Genomic DNA, 20116 nt, shown 5'->3' on the forward strand with positions numbered 1-20116 from the left:
AGTTTTTAATCTCTTCCAGTAAATGTTATCTTGGCGTAGCATAATGACTGGAAACGGGAGGAAATCACTATCCTGGCTCGATTTGACACTTTACAGTTTTCACGCGCTAAAAGAAATCGTCTCACAAAATTTCTAACTATTCCTAAGTATTGTACATTTTATACATCTGCCAATGTCCAGGCAAACATAATTAACACGCAGCAGCAGATAAAAGTGCATCCAGTGTTTATGTGTCATGATGAAAAACCCTACATCAGATTGCAAATTTTTTAAAAAGGAAGAAAATTTAAAACAAAATTTCATAGAAAATGCAAGATAGGAAACGCTAAACCACAGTTATGACCAAACAAACAGGGCTAACTTATCACTGAATCGAGTTAGAAAAAGCTTAAATATTCATACAAAAGCCCTTTAATCAAGGTTTAATTACAATTTGTGGGAGGTTTATCTTCGGCAAAGTGAAATTAAACCAAGATTAAAATATGAAAGTGTCTTTTTTCCGGCCGTCAGCCGGCTCCGTGTGCACCACCACGCTGCTGTGTGTCCACCTGGTACGTGTACGAGACCGCGGCGAGTGGTCAGCGTCGCCTGAAGGCACGGGAGATTCTCCAGGCGTTGGGCTCCTCGTAGCGGTTGTAGAGCGGCTCCAGCTTCTGCATCCTCTTCTGGCGACTGAGGCGCGTCGGGTCGGCCACTCGGAAGAACGCCGGGGCGAACTCCACCAGCCAGCGTGGATCGATGGTGGTAACCTCCCGCATGTACTCCTTGGTCGTAAGCACCAGCTCGTGATACACGAGCCTGAGGGAAAAGAAGAGATGACGATGACAGAACAGTTAGTAACCAAGAGAGTTGCTACTAAATGATTATGTCCATTAACAAATTAATAACTCTCAATAAATAATCATTACTTTTTATATAGAAAAAAAGTGTTATCAACAACTATAACATTCAATAGTCCCAGATTCTCAAATGAGAGGATCTGAAGAGGAAGGAGACCTCCACATCAGTGGCGGCCATCTTGGTTGTTGTCAGTGCTATTTGTCTGTCAATCATTGTATCAAACCCGCCCCACATTATATACATGGTGGTGATTGGCCCAACCTGTCTAAGGAGGACAGAGGTAAATATGACAGAGCCCATAAGCATTAGTTCTCTGATTGGTCTTGTTTCCAGGATAGACGACATCACAATCTATTATCCTCTTTTTTCCCCTTTTTTTATATTCAAAATCAAATTAATTGATTTGTTATGAAAATATCAGCAAATTAGTTATCATTATTAGTTTTAGCCACAGTGACGCATTATTTTTCCAGATTTTTGGATCAATCATTTAATGACAATTTGAAGAAAGAAAAAAAACTAATAAAAAGCAAATAATAACATTTAAGAAAATCTTAATCTAAGAACAATGAGCTGATTAATAATAATGATGAAGAAAAATCCATGTAAATGAATCACTCAATCCACAGGAGGTTTCGACCATAACAGCATTCCAACATAAAAGTGTTTCAGGATTCAAGTGATGTTTTTGGGATTGTGAAGTGGGATTATTTTGTTTCAATATGGACTCACCACTCTGGCTGGCGGTTGAACAGCGTGCTGGAGGGGTGGAGGTACACCACCTGCTGGTCAATCAAGGTACGGTAGCCGTCCTGAGGGTGTTTCCTGGCCGAGTTCCTGAAGAAACCGCTGCAAATGGCTTTCTGGACCCGCATCGTGTTTTTCCCACAAGACACCACGTCCAACATGTGCCTGGGAAACATTTAGCCTCATTTTAGTATTAAATTCTACAGTCGTAAATACTGAAATATCAATAACGGATTTATTTCCTGTGCACATTACCTGTCCATGATGCTCAGCATCTGCTTGCGGATGTCCTGGGCTCTCTTCAAGGAGCGAGCCTGGATGAAGTTCTCGAAACACCAGGGGCTGGAGAACTTGTTGTTCTTCCAGGAGTTGTAGACAGCCAACAGCGTGAGGTGGTCTCCCTCCGACTGGAAGAACTTTGTCTTTTTCTGGTCGGCTTGGGCCTGTTTGTCCTGCAGACGGAAGTGGATTGAATTTTTTTATTTACTTCTGTCTTTTGAGGAAACTTACTTTCATTTCCCACTACAGATGTATGTTTATAGAAGTAGACGAACCTTTGGTCTATAGAAGATGTTCTGCACTGACAACATGGAGACGATGGTGAGCATCTCTTCGCTGCAGCCCAGGTGCACGGACATGATCAGCATCTTGCACAGCATCGGCTCCAGAGGGAACTCAGCCATCTGAACCACAGACACGGGTGTTAACCCGCGTTTTTTGACAATTAAAAGGGTATTCAAAGATTTCCACGATAACATTCTTACAAGTAAAAAGTTGTCGATGTTTACAACTTTGAAGAATGACTGTCTCGGTCAATCAATCATTTGTCCAGACTCAGAAGACTTTGGAATCATTTAATAAAAAGGCAATACTTGTATTTTATCATATTCATTGCAGAGGTATGGTTTTGTGAAGTAATAGTGATCTTGATGTTGGACCACCACGACCAAATTAGTTCATCCTAGAGTCAAAGTTTTTGAAAGAAATTCCCTCGTGAGATATCACGTTCACAAATTAGGACAGATGGGCGACGAAAAGTGTCAGATTATGGCATGGAGGTAAGAGGCCGTTTTAACATTAAATGTATTCAAAAGATATTTCTAATCCAGTTTTTTATTGTGAAAAAGAACATTCCAGATATCCACAACTTCATTCTTCTGAGGACAGATGACGCATTCTTTTGTCAATTTCAATGTCCACAATTACATCTTTGATATCCAGATCTGTCACTAGGCATAATTTTAAATTCAGATATCCATAATGTAATTCTGAATATCCCAAAATACATTGTGACTAGTAAAAATGTCACAGATGGCAGTAATAATGCAGTTATAGATATCTGTGTGACATCTATGTGATCTGATTGAGATTTATCGCCCGAGGGAAACAACAGAACACTCCTCACCCGTCTGCCGAGCCTCGTGAGCAAGCCTTCGTCGTCCAGAGCTCCCAGAGTGTAGAGCTGCTCCATGGCGATGATCAGCGTCTCCATGGGCGGAGCGTCCATGAAGTCGAAGGCGAGAAGGTCGTTGATGCCCATGGCCTGGGGGCGGCGAGTAGAGCAAAAGGAGAAAAATGTCATTTTAAATTTCTAATTACAGATTTCCACGGAGAGGCGTGAAGGTGGAGACTGATCGTGGAGGTGTAATTTTGAAAAACTAGGTTACCTTCAGAGACAGCACGGTACTGGCCAAACTGGTTCTCTGGATCTCGGGCACGTTGGTCGTCAGCATCTCGTCTCTGTAGGCTCGCTCAGTGTACAGCCTGTAACATTTCCCCGGGCCCGTTCTGCCTGCGCGACCGGCCCGCTGCTTGGCCTGGGCCTAAAAAGACAAAACAAAACAAAACCAGGGCGTTTTAAAAAAGGATATGTCCGACCATCTATTAAATCACTTCCAACTGAAGTTACCAAGATGGACGAATTAACAAAACTAACGATAGGGATCGAGTTAAAATCAATGACCTGTGATATGGGAGTGACCAAAAGTTGGTCGATGCCGGTCTTGGAATTATACACGATCTGTTTGACAAATCCAGGATCCACCACGTAGTAGATTCCATCAATGGTCAGCGACGTCTCTGCAATATTTGTGGCAATGATGACCTAAGCAAAAATAGAAACAAAAGTGAGAGAATATTAGACGTAAGCCGCTTTTAGACAGGCACCGAAGTCCAGACATTACAGGGGCTGTACGTGTGAGAAGGCAATATCCGGAGCTTTCCTGCCAACACCCCCTAGTAAAACGTCCGGAGGATGTCCGAGTGAACGCTTTAGAATACAGCTGGAAAATCTCCGGGAGATTCACAGAGAGGAATTATTGTCATGTCTCATACTGCTCGACCGAGACGCCACAGAATGTCAATCGGTCGATCACGTTACCTTTCTGCTGCCCGGAGGTGCAGGATCAAAGATCCTGGTCTGCATCTCGCTGGGCAGGGCCGAATACACCGGCAGGATGATCAGCTCGGGAACATTAGGCCCCAGCGACTTCATTCGATCGTACAGGATCTCGCAGGCGGTGTCGATCTCTTCCTGTCCCGTCAGAAACACCAGGACGTCACCTGGGAAAAAGACGACAACAGAAAGAAAGGTGTTTTATTCTTCATTTCATATCATTTTTTCCTCCAGACACCATTGAATCCAGTGTGGTTTTTGGGGGGAATCTAACTGCAGTGACGATTACCTGGAGGCTCGGTCAGGTGGATCTGCATGACCGTGATGAGACTGGCGTCCAGGTAGTCCGTCTCCGGCTCTTTGGTGTAGAGAACCTCCACCGGGAACGTTCGTCCCGGGATGGTGAAGATGGGCGCCTCGAAGAAATACTGGGAGAACTTGACAGAGTCCAGTGTTGCGGAGGACACGATCAGCTTCATGTCTTTGCGTCTCTTTATCGTCTAGAAAGAGAGAGAGCGGAAGTTCTTGTGTGAGGGGAAAAAAAACATTGTCGGAATGCAATTCCCCGAAACAATTCCAACTGGTTTGTGGAGTTTAAAGCACCTTCTTGAGGAGGCCGAACAGCACGTCGGTGTGGATCGTCCTCTCGTGGGCCTCGTCAAGCATAATGAGGGAGTACTGGCTCATGTCCGAGTCCACCAGACACTCCCTCTGCAGCATTCCGTGGGTCATGTACTTGATCACCGTCTCCGTGCAGGTGCAGTCCTCAAAACGAATGGTGTAACCCACCTAGGAAAAAATTACAACAGGTTACAGCTACAAACGTCGGCTGATTTGAAACAGATAAAACGCTACGCTGGGGAGAGAGAGAAAAAAGACTCTCGCTACGATCACTGACCTCTTGGCCGAGACGGCAGCCGTACTCCTCGGAGACTCTCTTGGCCACCGACATGGCGGCCACACGACGGGGCTGCGTGCAGCCAATCTTCCCACGGGACGTGTAGCCGGCCTCCGCCAGGTACTGAGTGATCTGCGTGGTCTTACCGGACCCCGTCTCTCCAACGACGATCAAGATCTGGTTATCGTGGACAGCCTGTTGGGGGAGAGAACGAATCGGCGGGAGCGTTTCAAAGAGATATTGTGGTGTTGTTGATATTGTTTTCTTGATGTTTCAGGAATCCGTTCCCGTGAATCAAATCGGTGGGATCTCGCCGCCGCTCATACCTGAACCAGCTCCTCCTTCAGCTTGAATATAGGCAGACTCTCCCTCTGCTGCAGGATGGAAAGCTCCGTCTTCTTGCCATAAGACACCTGGTTCCCTCCGAAGGCATATCTCTTCCACTCTGGGAGATCGATGGGCATGGCGCCGATGCCCCTCATGTTGGCAGCGATCTGCCTTCCTTCATCTTCACAGGAGAGAGAGTCGAGAGACGTTAGGTTTCCGGCAAAGAAGCATCCCTCCCACCTCCTGCCAATCTACCATTTTGTTTGATTAAGATGAATTACGCTGATAATCAACTTCCCCCCAACTATATTTTTTTGTATTTAAACCATGAGTCAGAGGTGGTAGTGACCAGCTGGGAGGAACTTGTAAAGCCTCCGATATCCCCTCAGGCTGTGGAAGACAGAGTCACAGTGCATTATGTCTCTCTCTGTGTGTGTAGGAATAAACTCATGGGGAAGCAAGATAATCATCTCCAGCCGCGGCATGGTAACGGGGTAATAGGCCTGGCACAGGACAGATGAATTTTATTTCCCAAATTAAGAAAACAAAAACAAATCGCTGACACAACATGGATTGTTTTTGTCTCTGAATTTGTTTCCGGTTGACGGTGATATTTGTGATGCGTGAAATCACACCGCCATATGATCTATAGATGAATCTATAATCATATCTGCTGGGTCGTCGTCTCGGTGCTTACAATCGGGCATCGGGTCGATCCAGTTCTTGTGGAGACCGGTGGGGATCGAGTCCATCTCTGCTGTGCGCGCCGCCTGCTTCAACTCCCGCCGCTCCTTCGACAGGGCGCTCTGCATCATGGCCGCCTGGGAGAGGGAGCCGTCTGGGTTCTAATGGACAAAGTGAGAACAGATGTCGGTACAAATGTAGAGAAACAAAAAAGGAAACGTTTATCACAACTGCATTAGTATTCATCAGTATTTACAGCACCAGTTTATAGATCATAGTGTTTCCGGATATCCGAATGAATTTGGATTAATATATATATTACATTTTAAACCAATATAAATGACATAGATACTGGACAGAATAATGAGGTTACACCGCCCTGAGTGTCACTGTGTTCTCTCTCTTCTCCAGAAGGGAATTCTGGAGAAGTGTCCGACAATGTTCAATATGAGGAATTAAGGATGTCTCTGTGCAAAATATTAGAGTTATACATTTAACATTTAAAAATTCGTTAAAAAAAAGGGGACATAACCGCTGAAGATCAAGCCGGCAAAAATTGGCTAAGCAGACGTCTTTGACATTTGTCGAAACCACGTCCAGATTTGGCTGAAAACCAAAAGTTGAAAGGCATACATTTTCTGGTCGTTGAAAAGACCTATATCTCTATAAAGTCTCTACTCGACACAGCCCGATCTTCAGCGACTATTTTGGGGCTAAATTAAGGCCACGACCTTTTGACGTGTGGTGTTAGTTGGGTGTGGTTTAACTTCTTAATTTTACATGCAAGGGTATTAATATCCACTGGAAGAGGCTGTGACACATTTTATTAATTTATTTCAGCTTATATTTGGTATTATGTGGTGTTTAATGCAAAATCTCAAAACACACAAAGAAAAACAACTATAATGCGCCATCTGGTGGTAGGTCAAAACTACTGCAGTCATGGCTTTCCCTGTGTGCAATAGAAACTGCAGGTTAGTACTTTACATCTCGTGTTTACACTGCAATGTTTGCTCCATCATATGTTGCACATGCTGGATATGTATTTTAAAATATTTTTTAGATTATGTATATTTTTTTTCTTTTGTTTTAGGTTTATTCTTGATTCTCTGAAAGCTACCAAACTAAATTCCCTTGTACAACTACAATAAGAATAAAGCCTCTTATGTCTAATAGAACTGCATACATTCACCAACACCACAGAGTCTGGATAAATACCTTGACTATTTTGACCGGGCTCAGGTTCGTGCTCCATTTCGTCTGTCCCCTGAGGAACGGCGGCTCCTCTTCAACCAGATCGATCTCCACATCATGATCTGCGGAGCGAACGGTGACGTTAGCTGCTGAATAACTTTTTAGCAAAAATAAATCTTGCCAACGAAAGTGTAGAATTTTCACCTTCATCATCATCCATTTTGGGAAGGATTCCCGTCTCCTCGTCAAATTCCGGGAACTCTTCTTTAGGAAGTACGTTGGCGGCAATCATCTGAATGAGAGAAAAACATTTTTTTAACATAGTAAAAAAAAAAAACCGAAGATGACACAATTAAGAAGAAGTAATGTGAATGTGTTTTTGACGAGCACCTGTTTAATTTCCCACTTCTCAAGGTCGGTTATCTTGGTGAGCCGTTTGTGTTCCGTTGGGTTTTCCTCTAAGTCGAGCAGAGGGGCCTCAGCGGGACGGTCGGGGTTCCTCATGGCTTCGTCTCTAACTCCACTGTCCAGGTTTCTTCTCCGGTTTGGGTTCAGGTCCTCCCCGGTCTCCTGGTCCACATCCTGGACACGATAAACACAGAGCATCAGAGTTGTTGTTGTTTTTTGCAAATAAATGATTATACTTAATTCTTCAGTATCAAACCATAAAGTTGTCTCACCTTCATGCTGAGGCTGGTTTTGCTTCCCGTGAACGAAAGCACTTTGACCTTCACCTTTTGACCTCTGGTGACCACGTCGGCCACATTTGCTATTCGTCCTTCTTTGCGCAACTCGGAGATGTGCACCAGACCCTCCCAGCGTTTTCTGCAGGCGGTTAAGAGTTACACAACACCGGTCAGGCTCGGGATGCAAAACACCAAAAGAACACGAGAGTCAGACGACGGCGAAAAAAAAGAAAATGGGACTGAAACATGCAGTGGATGTTTGTGTTTTTACAACATATATGTACATATTAAGAATATGTGGAATTAATAAAGTGCAGGAGGCAGAGAATTAAAAATCCTGACAAAGATGAAGACGCCATCTACTGACCTGAGGCCCTCCAGCTGCACAAAACAACCAAACTGCAAGAGGCTGCTGATTTTCCCGTTGTAGATGTCGCCCACGACAGGCTCGTCCGACAGGGGCCTGTCCACGAGTCTGTCCCGCATGCAAGCCGCCGCCGCCTCTTCCTCCTCCTTCTTCTTCTTCTCCTCCTCCTCCTCCTTCTTCTTCTCCTCCTCCTTCTTCTTCTCCTCCTGCTGCTGCTGCCTGTTGTTGTTATCGTCTTTGTCTCTGTCCGGACTCGGTGGACGGTCACTCCAGCGAGAAGGCCGCTTCCTTTTCCGCTTCGGGTTCGTCTCTGCGGCACGATCTCTCGACGTGGAGCGAGACCGACTCCGCTTACATCCGCCTTCACCACCTGCGTCTCGACCTCTGTAGGAAAAGATAAAAAGTTTTTAGTTATCAGTGTGTTGCGGCTATAAAGAATATAACCTGAACTGTATATTGGTTTCTCGTTTCGTCAGTGAGTGAATCCACTTTTTAAATTACCTGCTGTCAGAGCTTGTCCCACAAACATTTGGCATCAGCATCTCCAGCTCCTTCATGGCTGCCGCGGCAACCTGCTCATCGTCTTTATCTATGTGACGGGGGGTAAACTGTTGGAGAAGCAAGAATTAGTGACAACAGCACCATAACTTCATAAATAATGATCCTTCTTGATTCCCTATTGCTCATTTACTTTACTCCAGAGGACACAAAGGTTGAGATAAAAATGATTTGCCTGTCATCGTGTTTATATGAAGAATATGATGATAATGATTCTTACGATCCAGGCCGGATCGTCTGGTTGACATAGAGCAGGATATTTCTCTTTCAGCTGGTCCTTCTCACTCTTTGGCTGATGTGCTGGGAACAAACCACATGGGGGGGGGGGGACGTTATGTAACAGTGGGCCAACAGCTGTAAACCCTGAGATGAGAGAAAAGTGTTTTGTACCTTTACTTGTAGACGGCGGGGGCCGCATGGTCTGAATGAGTCGAAGTAAATTACCGACGAGTGTGTCCTGGAAGGAGAGAGAAGAGCGAGTAAAGCGACACAGAAGAAGAAGAAACACGAAGCGGGTGAAGCTGTGTGGTTCATTTCAAGCACTCACTGTGAAATCGGCTCCATTTTGTGTCAGAACAGCTTTGAATTCCTCGAACGTCGGGTGCTTCTCGGCGAGGTCGATGACAAACTCAGCTGCAAACACAGCAACGTGAGGTCAACGACACATGCTAGTTGTTGTTTGTATTCTGTTCCTGAGTTAGCAGTGCTAAGCTAGCTGCTTCAGCAGGCGAGGGGAAAACAGCGCTGTCACGTAGCCTTACCTAAATCCTTCTCGCTGATGTCCAGGTGATTCTCCAGCTCCGTGCACACCTTCGACACCAGAGATAAATATTCGAGACGTTCAATTTCGTCTGTCGCCGACATTTTTTCCAGCTTGTTTTGATTCCAGCAGGAAGCGCTTCTTCTTCTACTGCTACATCTTTTCCGTCTTCGTTTGAGCGCCAACGACATGTTTCATCGCTGCTGCCCCCTGCCGGCCAACAGGCGTACTACAACACAGTTTACATATGAAAAACTGTAGAACATTCACACAAGTTAATCATTTTGAGTACTTATGCTTCATTTTAATCTGGTTCTACTGTTAATATTTAATGTAAATTCCTTAAATGTATTATTCTTATCCTATATATTTTTCGCAATTCGTATATTTTACATTTATTTGTGTAGATATTGTATATAATTTTAAAGTGCGCTGTGCGAAATGTGTTGCTGTTAGATTGTCCAGATTTTCCCAGCTTGGGATAAATAAAGTATCTTTCTATCTATCTTTTTTTAATATTTCTAGATTGTTTTATTATTTTGTTTTATACTTTTCATCTGGAGAATTTTAACTCATACTGTATTTCTGCCATGACGTTGTGATCTTTTTTGAATGAGGAACTTTAATATACACAGAAAGACGACATTCTAACCAAATTAATTCCAGATTAGAGACTAATCTGCGCAGTTGTGTTGAGTAAATTAAAACATTTTGAGCAGTTTGGGTTCATAACAGCAAGAAAACCATGAAATATTTCTGTATCCACATTTCCATCAACTTGAAATTCACAAGACAGTCTTTACAAAAAAAAATGATTTTAATGAAGACGCATTTTCAGTTTCACTGGTAAGCAGAGCAAAAAAAAAAAACCTCTGATACACAGAAGTGGGCGAAAGTTGTAGTTGTTCCCATTATTATACAAAATCTATCAAATATATACGATGTTCCGTCCTTAAGGTCCAACCTCACTGGTGAAACACACAGGCCCCATTATGATTCAATCATGGTCCTGGTTTCTACATAACGTGCCATCGATTTGCACAGTGTTGGAATATATAGTCCAAACTTTTAGAGTTTTTTCTATTTTTTCCATTAAGAGCCAGGGGGGGAATTTAATATCTCTAGGACACAAAAATTTAGACTCAAACTAACAGACATAGTACAATCTGCTGCAAGCAAAATGTACAATGTGTACACATTTAAAAAAGCAGGAGTGAATACACTGTGTAAAGTTCACCAGGCTCTGATCACACGCCCGGTGCTGGAACTGGACAATGCACCGGTCGTCAGTATTTGTATCATCACACACATCATCATCATCATCATCAGCGGCGTCTGAAGGCGCGGGAGATCCTCCAGGCGTTGGGCTCCTCGTAGCGGTTGTACAGCGGCTCCAGGCGTTGTTGTTTCTTCTGCTTGCTGAGTCGCGTGGGGTCGGACACTTTGAAGAAGGCCGGAGAGAACTCCACCAGCCAGCGGGGGTCGATGGTGGTCACCTCCCGCATGTACTCCTTGGTGGTCAGCACCAACTCGTGGTACACAACCCTACGGAGGAGAAGAAGGGCAGGAAGTTAGAAGGATTTATTTCTATTCGTTTCTTCTCTGATATGAGTTTGAACGGAGGAGCTGTCGTACCACTCGGGCTGACGGTTGAACAAGGCGCTGGAGGGGTGGATGTATACGACTTGCTGGTCGATGAGCGTCCTGTATCCCTCCTGAGGATCCTTCTTGGCTGCATTCCTGAAGAAACCGCTGCAAATGGCTTTCTGGACTCGCACGGTGGCTTTTCCGCAAGATACCACATCTAGTTTATGTCTGAGGGGGAACAGAAGCACGGTTGGACGTTCATGAGAAATCAACAAGATTTTTAAAAAGACATTTCATTTCACTTACCTTTCCCCTGAATTCTAAATTGTACCTGTCCATGATGCCCAGCATCTGCTTGCGGATGTCCTGGGCCCTGCGCAGGGAGCGAGCCTGGATGAAGTTCTCGTAACACCAGGGGTTGGAGAACTTGTTATTCTTCCAGGAGTTGTAGACGGCCAACAAAGTCAGGTGATCGCCCTCCGGTTGGTGGAACTTTGCCTTCTTCTGGTCAGCCAGGGCCTGCTTGTCCTGTGAAAGAAAAAAGTAAAAGAGCAGAACGAATGAGTGAAAGGTTGTAATGTGTCAGAAACAATAAACTGCTAAGGAGAACTAAAGCAACAATAAAAACACAACACATCTTTCACAAGTTCTGAAATCTAAATCCATAAACAGTAGACACGTGTTGGGGTTATTCTGAACCATCTATTGACAAGTTATTTATAAGAGCAAGTTGAGCATTATCATATTATTATCATATTATTATAAGTAATTTAGAAACTAAGACAAACACATGAAACTCTACACTTGTACTTTCCACATTGACAAGGAGCAAATCTGAATGAAATATCCACTTCAACAACAAAAATAATCATGTTTTTGCCCACTCAGAATAAAAACATTTGAATCTAGTCATTTCAAATATGAAGCTTTTTTGTGTTGAGCAAACCTTGGGCCTGTAGAAGACATTCTGCACAGACAACATGGAGACGATGGTGAGCATCTCTTCGCTGCAGCCCAGGTGGACGGACATGATCAGCATCTTACACAACATGGGCTCCAGAGGGAACTCGGCCATCTAGAAGACGAGAGGCAAAGAAAACGAAAGATAAATATGATTTGGATAAATGGCATAAATGTAAATTTTTCAGAATAAAAAAAACCCCACTCACCCTTCTGCCGAGCCTCGTGAGTAAACCTTCGTCGTCCAGAGCTCCCAGAGTGTAGAGCTGCTCCATGGCTGTGATCAGAGTCTCCATGGGCGGAGCGTCCATGAAGTCAAAGGACAGGAGGTCGTTGATGCCCATGGCCTGGTGGAGGAAACACAAATACAATGAGAGAGGAGATAACAAAGAGTTACCTTAACGACCCAACCTTCAAGGCTTAGAAAGCATAGCTGCATATTTCCACAACATAAACTTTGAATTTTAGTAGTATATTTTTACACTTATGTGCTGCTGAATTGTCAAAATGTACAGAAGAGATATGAATTATCTTTGATGATGTAATCAGATCAGCTGCTGCCACCAGATGCCTGTACAGACGCTTATCTGTGGCTTAACTTAAACATCTCATGCAGAATCTTTCACAGCTCAAATATTCTCCTTTCCCTTAATATCAAAGTTACATTTATTACACACAATCCATAAATCAAGTGGGCAGCAGAGAGACACTCTACCTTCAGAGACAGCACGGTGCTGGCCAAGTTGGTTCTCTGGATCTCGGGCACGTTGGTCGTCAGCATCTCGTCTCTGTAGGCTCGCTCAGTGTAGAGCCTGTAACATTTCCCCGGGCCCGTTCTGCCTGCGCGACCGGCCCGCTGCTTGGCCTGGGCCTTACGTTGGGAAGAGACGGAAAATAAATCGTATTTAACCAGAGCCGTTTAATTGTTTGATAAGAACAATATCAGGACGGAAAACAAATGTTTGCCATATTTCGTACCTGTGAGATGGGCGTCACCACAAGTTGGTCGATCCCAGTCTTTGAGTTGTAGACTTTTTGTTTTACAAATCCGGGGTCGACCACATAGTAGATTCCATCGATTGTCAGAGACGTCTCCGCAATGTTAGTGGCGATGACGACCTACAAAAACAATAAAGCAGGGAATAAAGGTTATTCCACACAAAACAATTATACATAAAGTTGGGATTTTCATTACCTATCAAACAACATTCTGGGTTTGATCATAGATAGATTTAGATCTTTTTTAATAAGCAATGTTTTGTAGTAAAAAAAATTAAATCTAAAAAGTCATTTGAAGATCCACTGGGACAAAATTATAAGCCAAACACAAAGACAATGGGCTGAATACTTAGCAGGACATTTCATACATATATTATACGATATATTGTTTAAAGACCATAATTGAATACAGATATTACCAGTTTATGTACGGAGCAATTTTCTAACTTTAAAAATACTAGTATTAATTGTAAGCACCTTTCTGCTGCCTGGAGGAGCAGGATCAAAGATCCTGGTCTGCATCTCGCTGGGCAGGGCCGAATACACCGGCAGGATGATCAGCTCGGGAACATCGGGCCCCAGCGACTTCATCCGCTCATACAGGATCTCGCAGGCGGTGTCGATCTCTTCCTGTCCCGTCAGAAACACCAGGACGTCACCTGGACAGAGACGAAGGTGGTGTTTACGAGCCCAATAGTGAAAAGAACGTGTGTGTGTGTGTGAGTGTGTGTGTGTGTGTGTGTGTTTTTCAGACGTTGAACTCATACCTGGGGGTTCAGTCAGATGGATCTGCATGACCGTGATGAGACTGGCGTCCAGGTAGTCCGTCTCAGGCTCTTTGGTGTAAAGAACCTCCACTGGATACGTTCGGCCCGGGATAGTGAAGATGGGAGCTTCGTAGAAATACTGAGAGAACTTCACGGCGTCCAGAGTCGCCGATGTTACGATCAGCTTCATGTCGGTACGTTTCTGTACAGTCTGAGAGACGACGACAAGAATAATCAGCATCTCTTCACAAGTTTTCCTCTCCACTGTGACACAAAAAATGAAAGTACGAGCCGGCGCTTGGTCTCGCTCAGCTCACCTTCTTGAGCAGGCCAAAGAGAACGTCGGTGTGGATCGTCCTCTCGTGAGCCTCGTCCAACATGATGATGGCGTACTGGCCCAACTCAGAGTCGATCAAACACTCTCTCAACAGCATACCGTCCGTCATGTACTTGATCACTGTCTCAGGGCTGGTGCAGTCCTCAAAACGGATGGTGTAACCCACCTACAACAACAAAAGAAGAAGAGGATTGAGGAGTCTTGATGTTTTAAAAACATTTTTAAAAAACAAGCTTTAACCATGGTCACTCACCTCTTGTCCCAGACAACAACCGTACTCCTCAGACACTCTCTTGGCCACCGACATGGCGGCCACACGACGGGGCTGTGTGCAGCCAATCTTCCCCCGGGTGGTGTAGCCCGCCTCCGCCAGGTACTGAGTGATCTGCGTGGTCTTACCTGACCCCGTCTCACCGATCACAATCAGGATCTGGTTTTCGTGAACAGCCTGTGGGCGAATTTACATGAACATGGAAAACGTTACAAACAACAAGCTTCAAATAAATTGTCATGGGAAGCACCCAAAGAAATCTCTGCACAATGTCTCCCTGTGGGTTCTGTGTCTTCACAAACCTGAATGAGCTGCTCCTTCAGCTTGTAGATGGGCAGACTCTCTCTCTGTTCCAGGATGGAGAGCTGGGTCTTCTTTCCATAAGAGGCCTTGTTGCCCCCAAAGGCGTGTTTCTTCCACTCTGGTATGTCGTTGGGCATCATGCCGATGCCTCTCATGTTGGCTGCAATTTGCCTGCCGTCAACTGTGAAGAGTTGCAACAGAGCGTTTGTTAAATGAGAGTAAACTCCTATATTTACTACTTCAACTCTTGGCGTGGTCGTGGCAGGATACTGCCCACCCTGGGAGACGGTCTGGACCACCTGGGGCCAATGGGGGCGTACAGGCGCACAGAACCGTGGCAGAACTACATCATCCGGCCAGATCGAAGGCTGCAGGAAGCCAGATAACAATCTCCAGTACCGGCCAGCCTGGGGGGGGGACTGTCTCCTCTCACGGAGGAAGTGTCATGCCTGACTCAGACCGGGCTGTGTTTTTTTTTTATCAAGGAGACCTCCCACGCAGACTGCATTACCAAATCTAATCTAATACTTAAAGCTCAAGTGCCAAAAGCAAAGATAAAAGTAAAAAATATATTTAAAGACTTTTAGGATAATCAATATGCTCTGTTTAAGCTAGCAGGTGTTTTGGGGGGCTACACGCCTAATCAAACTTCAGCGTCAACGTGTCTAAATGTGCACATCTAATGGATTTCTAACCGTCTGGCAGCGGGTCAACCCAGTGTTTGTTCAGCCCCATGGGGATAGAGTCCATCTCCGCTTCCCGCGCAGCCTGCTTCACCTCCCGTCTTTCCTTGGCCAGGGCGCTCTGCATCATGGCTGCCTGGGATAGAGAGCCGTCGGGATTCTATGGAGAGCAGAGGAAAGGGACGGTGGTCAGACAAAATGTGACACTATTAAATGTTTAATAAAAAATGTATTTATTAAATTAGTCATTGTACCTTGACGATCTTGACTGGACTCATGTCCATGCTTTGTTTGGTGTGTCCCCTCAGGAACGGAGGTTCCTCTTCCACCAGCTCAATTTCCAAGTCTTCGTCTGAATGAGAATAAAAATTTTAAAAAATTGATAAGCATCAAAAAACTTTAGATAAATTTTAAGAGTTTGCTAAATATGTTACAACCTGTGAAAAGTTAAGAAAATCTGTTTTGTTTGTCCTAATAAAGAAACAACGAATGTGACGGGAGGATTCAAGTCTCTTACCCTCTTCATCGTCAACTTTAGGAAGGATCCCAGTCTCGTCATCAAAGTCAGGGAACTCCTCTTTCGACAGCACGTTGGCAGCAATCATCTGAGAGAAGACGATCAGAACGAGTCAGACTTTCTTCAACTTTGAATTGTGTCCTGGAATCTACAACGATTAAAAACCCACCTGTTTTATCTCCCACTTCTCTGGGTCGGAGATTTTAGTGAGCCGCTTGCGCTCCAGGGTGTCATCCTGCTCCAGCTCGGGGGCGTGGCCCAGGTTCACGTTGCTCGGCCGGTCGGGGTTCCTCATAGAGATCTCATCCCCTCCGTCCGGGCCGACGTTCCTCCTCCGGTTGGGGTTCAGGTCTTCTCCCGTCTCCTGGTCCACATCCTGGTAACGGAAGCAGGAGGAGATTAGAAAAATGGACGTGATCACGACAGTCAATATAAATACATATATAATTGCTGAACGTTTTCCTACCTTCATACTGAGGCTGGTCTTGGAGCCCGTGAATGACAGAACCTTGATTTTAACTCTTTGGCCTTTGCTGACAACATCTGCCACGTTGGCCACGCGTCCCTCTCTACGCAGCTCTGAGATGTGGACCAATCCCTCCCATCGTTTCCTACGTGAAGAGAACAACAACAATAACGGGCTGAAAAAGACAGTTCCATCCTTGTAACTTAACCTCACACTACAGCTGTTTTTGATTGTGTAAAAATGAAAACCGTGGTCTAAGCTGCCACTAGGGCGTCACTCATACTGACCTTAAACCCTCGAGCTGAACAAAGCAGCCAAACTGCATGATGCTGGTGATTTTGCCGTTGTAGATGTCTCCGACTGACGGCTCCTCCGGTGGTGGTCGGTCCACGTGTTTGTCCTTCCAGCGGTCGGAGTCTTTGTCTTGCTCTTTCTTCGGGCTGGGTGAACGCTCGGACCAGCGAGAGGATTTGTCCCTTCTTTTGCCGCGATCCCGCTCTTGATCTCTGTCTCTGTGGCGATCGCGGTCTCTGGAGCGGGACCTGGATTTGGAGCGTGATCGAGAACGTTGTCTTCTCTTCCGGTCGCGGTCCCGGTCGCGATCCCTGTCGCGGTCTCTGTGTCGATCTCTGTGACGGTCTCTTTCTCTGCTTCTGCTGCGACTCCGGCTGTGGCGTTTGCTCTTCTCTGACCTGCGAGAGTTACAGGGGAAAATACATAAAAGTAAACATCTCAAGCCACGGTGGACTGAATATTTACCGGGTTGTGGTATCTCCTACATTCTACAAGGGAAAATAAACCATGACACGTGTCCTCGGTCGTCTCACCTGCTCTTGCTGCTTTTTACGTCTGATCCACTGAAACTGGGCATAAACATCTCCAGCTCTTTCATGGCATCGGCTGCGATTTTCACGTCATCTTCGTCAAGCAGCCTCTGAGGGAGTCAAGACAGAAGCATGCAGCGGTTTAACATTTATTACACTCGTTCATTTTTAATATCCATACATATAACATATATATAAAAATGATGTGTTTAATCCACAGACCTTTGGAGCTGGATCATTTGCTCTACAAAGTGCAGGGAACAGATCCTTCAGCTTGTCCTTCTCTGACCTCGGCTTGTCCAAAGCCTCCGAGGCTGAAAAAGGATGGAAATGTATTGTTTTGATTTTTGATGATGAAGTGGAAAACAGTGGATCGATTATGCAAGGGAAGAACATGTGTGTAGCAATCTGATGGAGCAAGTTTGTACTGAATCTGTGACTACAGTTCAACTCAAATTGTTAATTTCCCTTGATGACAAGCTCAGTGAAGAGAATGCTCAAGTACATTATGCCCAACTCCAGATTAATATAAACGTACCTTTGCTGGTCGATGCCTTGGACGGTGGCCGCATCGTCTGGATGAGCCTGAGCAAATTACCGACGAGGGAATCCTACAATAACAAATCAAAAGTAAATATGACATGTTATGTTAGCTAGCTGTTAGCTCGGTGCAGCGTTAAGCGTTAGACTTACTGTGAATTCGGCTCCATTTTGTAGCAAAAGCGCTTTGAATCCGTCGAAAGTTGGTTCTTTCTCCGCGAGGCTGATGACAAATTCAGCTGCGGGAAGAAAGAAACAGCGACATTAGCAAAAAATGAATAAGTTTCGTTTGACTCCATCTGGATAAATGCTGATGTGCAGTCAGTCACACCACTACGAGTCTTGTGAGCTTCACATGAAACAGTCAGGATGTAACTTCACTTGTTGGAAAACAAACCACTTTTCACCGATAACAGATTGAGACAGAGAAGCTGCTATCAGCTGGCTAACAGCGGCTAGTTAGCATAGGCTAGCTAGCTAGCATAGGCTAGCGGCTAGCTAGCTAGCCGCGGTGCCTCGTTTCGCGCGGCGGTTCTCAGCCACAAAATACGCACCTAAATCTTTATCGCTTATCCCAAGATGGTTGTCGAGCTCCGTGCAAACTTTGGACACCAGGGACAAATATTCGAGCTGCGACAGCTCGTCCACTCCGCCGTCCGCCATTCTCCACGAGTTCGCTTGTTTATGTTCAGAGGAGGTAAACGACACTAGCGGACATGTTGGATGTGGGCAACTTCCACTTCCGCCTTTAACCGGAAATACGTAAGGGATCGCATTGCTTTGCCCCACACTCGCCGCACGATGGCGCTAAAATTCCTAACAATACATCTACGATCTGACTCCTGCGAAATATCAACTTGTCTCAGGGTGTAAAAGTCCACATGATATAAAAACATAACATAAAACAGATGTTATGATTGATTTTATGTCATGTCGTCTCTTTTTATATTTTTTTATACATATATGTGACCTGAAAACCGTAATATTGTTGGAATGCTGATTTTAATTGTCTGTGATTTGTGTGTTTTTGTGAAAGCACTTTGTGAAGCTGCTTCTGAAAGGTGCTATATAAATAAAATTATTATTATTATTATTATTGGTGAAGTGTCACAGTCGTGGGGTCACTTTTAAAAACAACCCCCCACGCAGCAAAACTCACGCTGTCAGACAAAAAGCTCTTTAAAACTACTTCTATTAAATGTTAATGTCCTCAATAAACCAAAACACTTGTATAAGACAGATTATAAAACAATTTTGAGTCAATTAACTAAACAGACTTATGGATGAAGTGGGACAGGCAGGATTTCAGGTCGAGTGGGACTTTCAGGCATTAAAAAAAAAAATATTCAAGTCGTGCATCATGTCGTTGAATTAAAATGCTGAGACAGTAATGACTGTTCCATTTAATCTTTAATAAAAAAAAGTCTATTCTACATCAAAAATATATGAACCTACGGGAAATGACACATAGAATGTTGGGGCATTGTTTGCTGTCACACCTTGTCAGTTTGAAGTGTCGCACTCAAAGAAGAAGTTTTTATGTTGATAAAACTCGTTTTAAAGTTGTTTTTAACGTTTGTCCAGTCACTGCAGTTGGACCCGACGAACTGTTACAAGTCTAGTGACAGATTTGTCAAACATCGTCCCACTTCACCTGGAATGCCCCTGTATCAGTTGACCACTACGTGAAACCGTACACCCGCCACGGTCCTGTACAAGGGCTGATGTAAACGTTCAGTGCACTTCTTCTTCCTTTTTTTGCAGAGTTTGGCAAAAAGCTCCCAGATAGAACTTCAATCTAATGGTTTCATGTTTCGATGTTCCGCGGGGCCCCACTGTACAGATCTAACTACGGCCCCTGGGATGCATAGCAGGAACTACATTATGCCCACGCTCGCCCCATTTGCCTAAATAATTTGTTACAGCGCGATGAAGAATTAATGAACACTGATGGGTTTAAGACGTTCAAAAAAAAAAAAAAAAAAATCCTAGCTGCTCATTCTATTTTGCTCAGATGTGACCCAAGTGAAAATTCCCTTGATGGCCACTAGTATGTGGACAGATGCAGCTTCACATGATTAAGAATCACATATGGGTAAAATATTCATGCATCTGTACACGTCTATATCGTCTATACACGTGTTGAGCAATAACTAAAGTTGCTCAAAGGCCTGAACTTTGAACTATGAGCTTCTGCTTTGCCCCCATTTTTCTTTTCCGCGCTCTGGCCTCTCCGATTTTTTAAAGTCTTGGCCAGAACACGGAGCGTCACTTCCCACCCCGTCGCGATTCATGGTTTCGTTCGCGCTGACAGGTTCCTGACTCTCGGCGTCTTGAGAGTGTTTTCACTGAGGCAGAGCCGAGCAGCAGTAAATCACCGCTGTGTATTAGACCACTTTATACGAG

General features: G+C 44.6%; 2 protein-coding genes across 2 annotated transcripts; both read right to left on the minus strand.

Annotated features, from left to right (window-relative positions):
- Positions 1 to 208: 208 nt before the first annotated feature.
- LOC118287289 (ATP-dependent RNA helicase DHX8-like) lies at positions 209 to 9618 on the minus strand. Its single transcript, XM_035612342.2, has 23 exons — positions 9458 to 9618; positions 9244 to 9329; positions 9087 to 9153; positions 8917 to 8996; positions 8640 to 8746; positions 8139 to 8522; positions 7766 to 7910; positions 7476 to 7667; positions 7290 to 7377; positions 7110 to 7207; positions 5905 to 6052; positions 5207 to 5388; positions 4881 to 5075; positions 4586 to 4771; positions 4272 to 4482; positions 3968 to 4149; positions 3551 to 3691; positions 3255 to 3410; positions 2993 to 3130; positions 2142 to 2270; positions 1843 to 2039; positions 1573 to 1752; positions 209 to 798 (listed from the first exon to the last, which is right to left on the minus strand). Exons 1-23 carry the CDS (start codon positions 9558 to 9560, stop codon positions 579 to 581), a joined length of 3615 nt encoding a protein of 1204 aa, XP_035468235.1. The 5' UTR covers positions 9561 to 9618; the 3' UTR covers positions 209 to 578.
- A 636-nt stretch (positions 9619 to 10254) lies between these two features.
- Positions 10255 to 18453, minus strand: LOC118287291 (ATP-dependent RNA helicase DHX8). Its single transcript, XM_035612343.2, has 23 exons — positions 18265 to 18453; positions 17864 to 17949; positions 17709 to 17781; positions 17393 to 17484; positions 17174 to 17280; positions 16634 to 17038; positions 16347 to 16491; positions 16050 to 16256; positions 15881 to 15968; positions 15618 to 15715; positions 15376 to 15523; positions 14680 to 14861; positions 14360 to 14554; positions 14087 to 14272; positions 13770 to 13980; positions 13480 to 13661; positions 12982 to 13122; positions 12719 to 12874; positions 12213 to 12350; positions 11990 to 12118; positions 11375 to 11571; positions 11092 to 11271; positions 10255 to 11001 (listed from the first exon to the last, which is right to left on the minus strand). The coding sequence occupies exons 1-23, from the start codon at positions 18371 to 18373 to the stop codon at positions 10782 to 10784; spliced, it is 3675 nt and encodes a 1224-aa protein (XP_035468236.2). The 5' UTR covers positions 18374 to 18453; the 3' UTR covers positions 10255 to 10781.
- Between the last annotated feature and the right edge of the window lie 1663 nt (positions 18454 to 20116).

The sequence above is a fragment of the Scophthalmus maximus genome, chromosome 16 (genome assembly GCF_022379125.1).
Source record: "Scophthalmus maximus strain ysfricsl-2021 chromosome 16, ASM2237912v1, whole genome shotgun sequence".
NCBI lineage: Eukaryota > Metazoa > Chordata > Actinopteri > Pleuronectiformes > Scophthalmidae > Scophthalmus > Scophthalmus maximus.

Coding starts and splice junctions, on each gene's coding strand:
- LOC118287289 (XM_035612342.2), bottom strand. CDS start 9,560: ATGTCGGCGACAGACGAAATTGAACGTCTCGAATATTTATCTCTGGTG. Junction 8,997..9,086: donor CCCGCCGTCTACAAGTAAAG/GTACAAAACACT, acceptor GTTTGTTCCCAG/CACATCAGCCAAAGAGTGAG. Junction 4,483..4,585: donor TGTTCGGCCTCCTCAAGAAG/GTGCTTTAAACT, acceptor CTCTCTTTCTAG/ACGATAAAGAGACGCAAAGA.
- LOC118287291 (XM_035612343.2), bottom strand. CDS start 18,373: ATGGCGGACGGCGGAGTGGACGAGCTGTCGCAGCTCGAATATTTGTCC. Junction 16,492..16,633: donor GTTCAGCTCGAGGGTTTAAG/GTCAGTATGAGT, acceptor CTCTTCACGTAG/GAAACGATGGGAGGGATTGG. Junction 13,662..13,769: donor CCATCTGACTGAACCCCCAG/GTATGAGTTCAA, acceptor GTCTCTGTCCAG/GTGACGTCCTGGTGTTTCTG.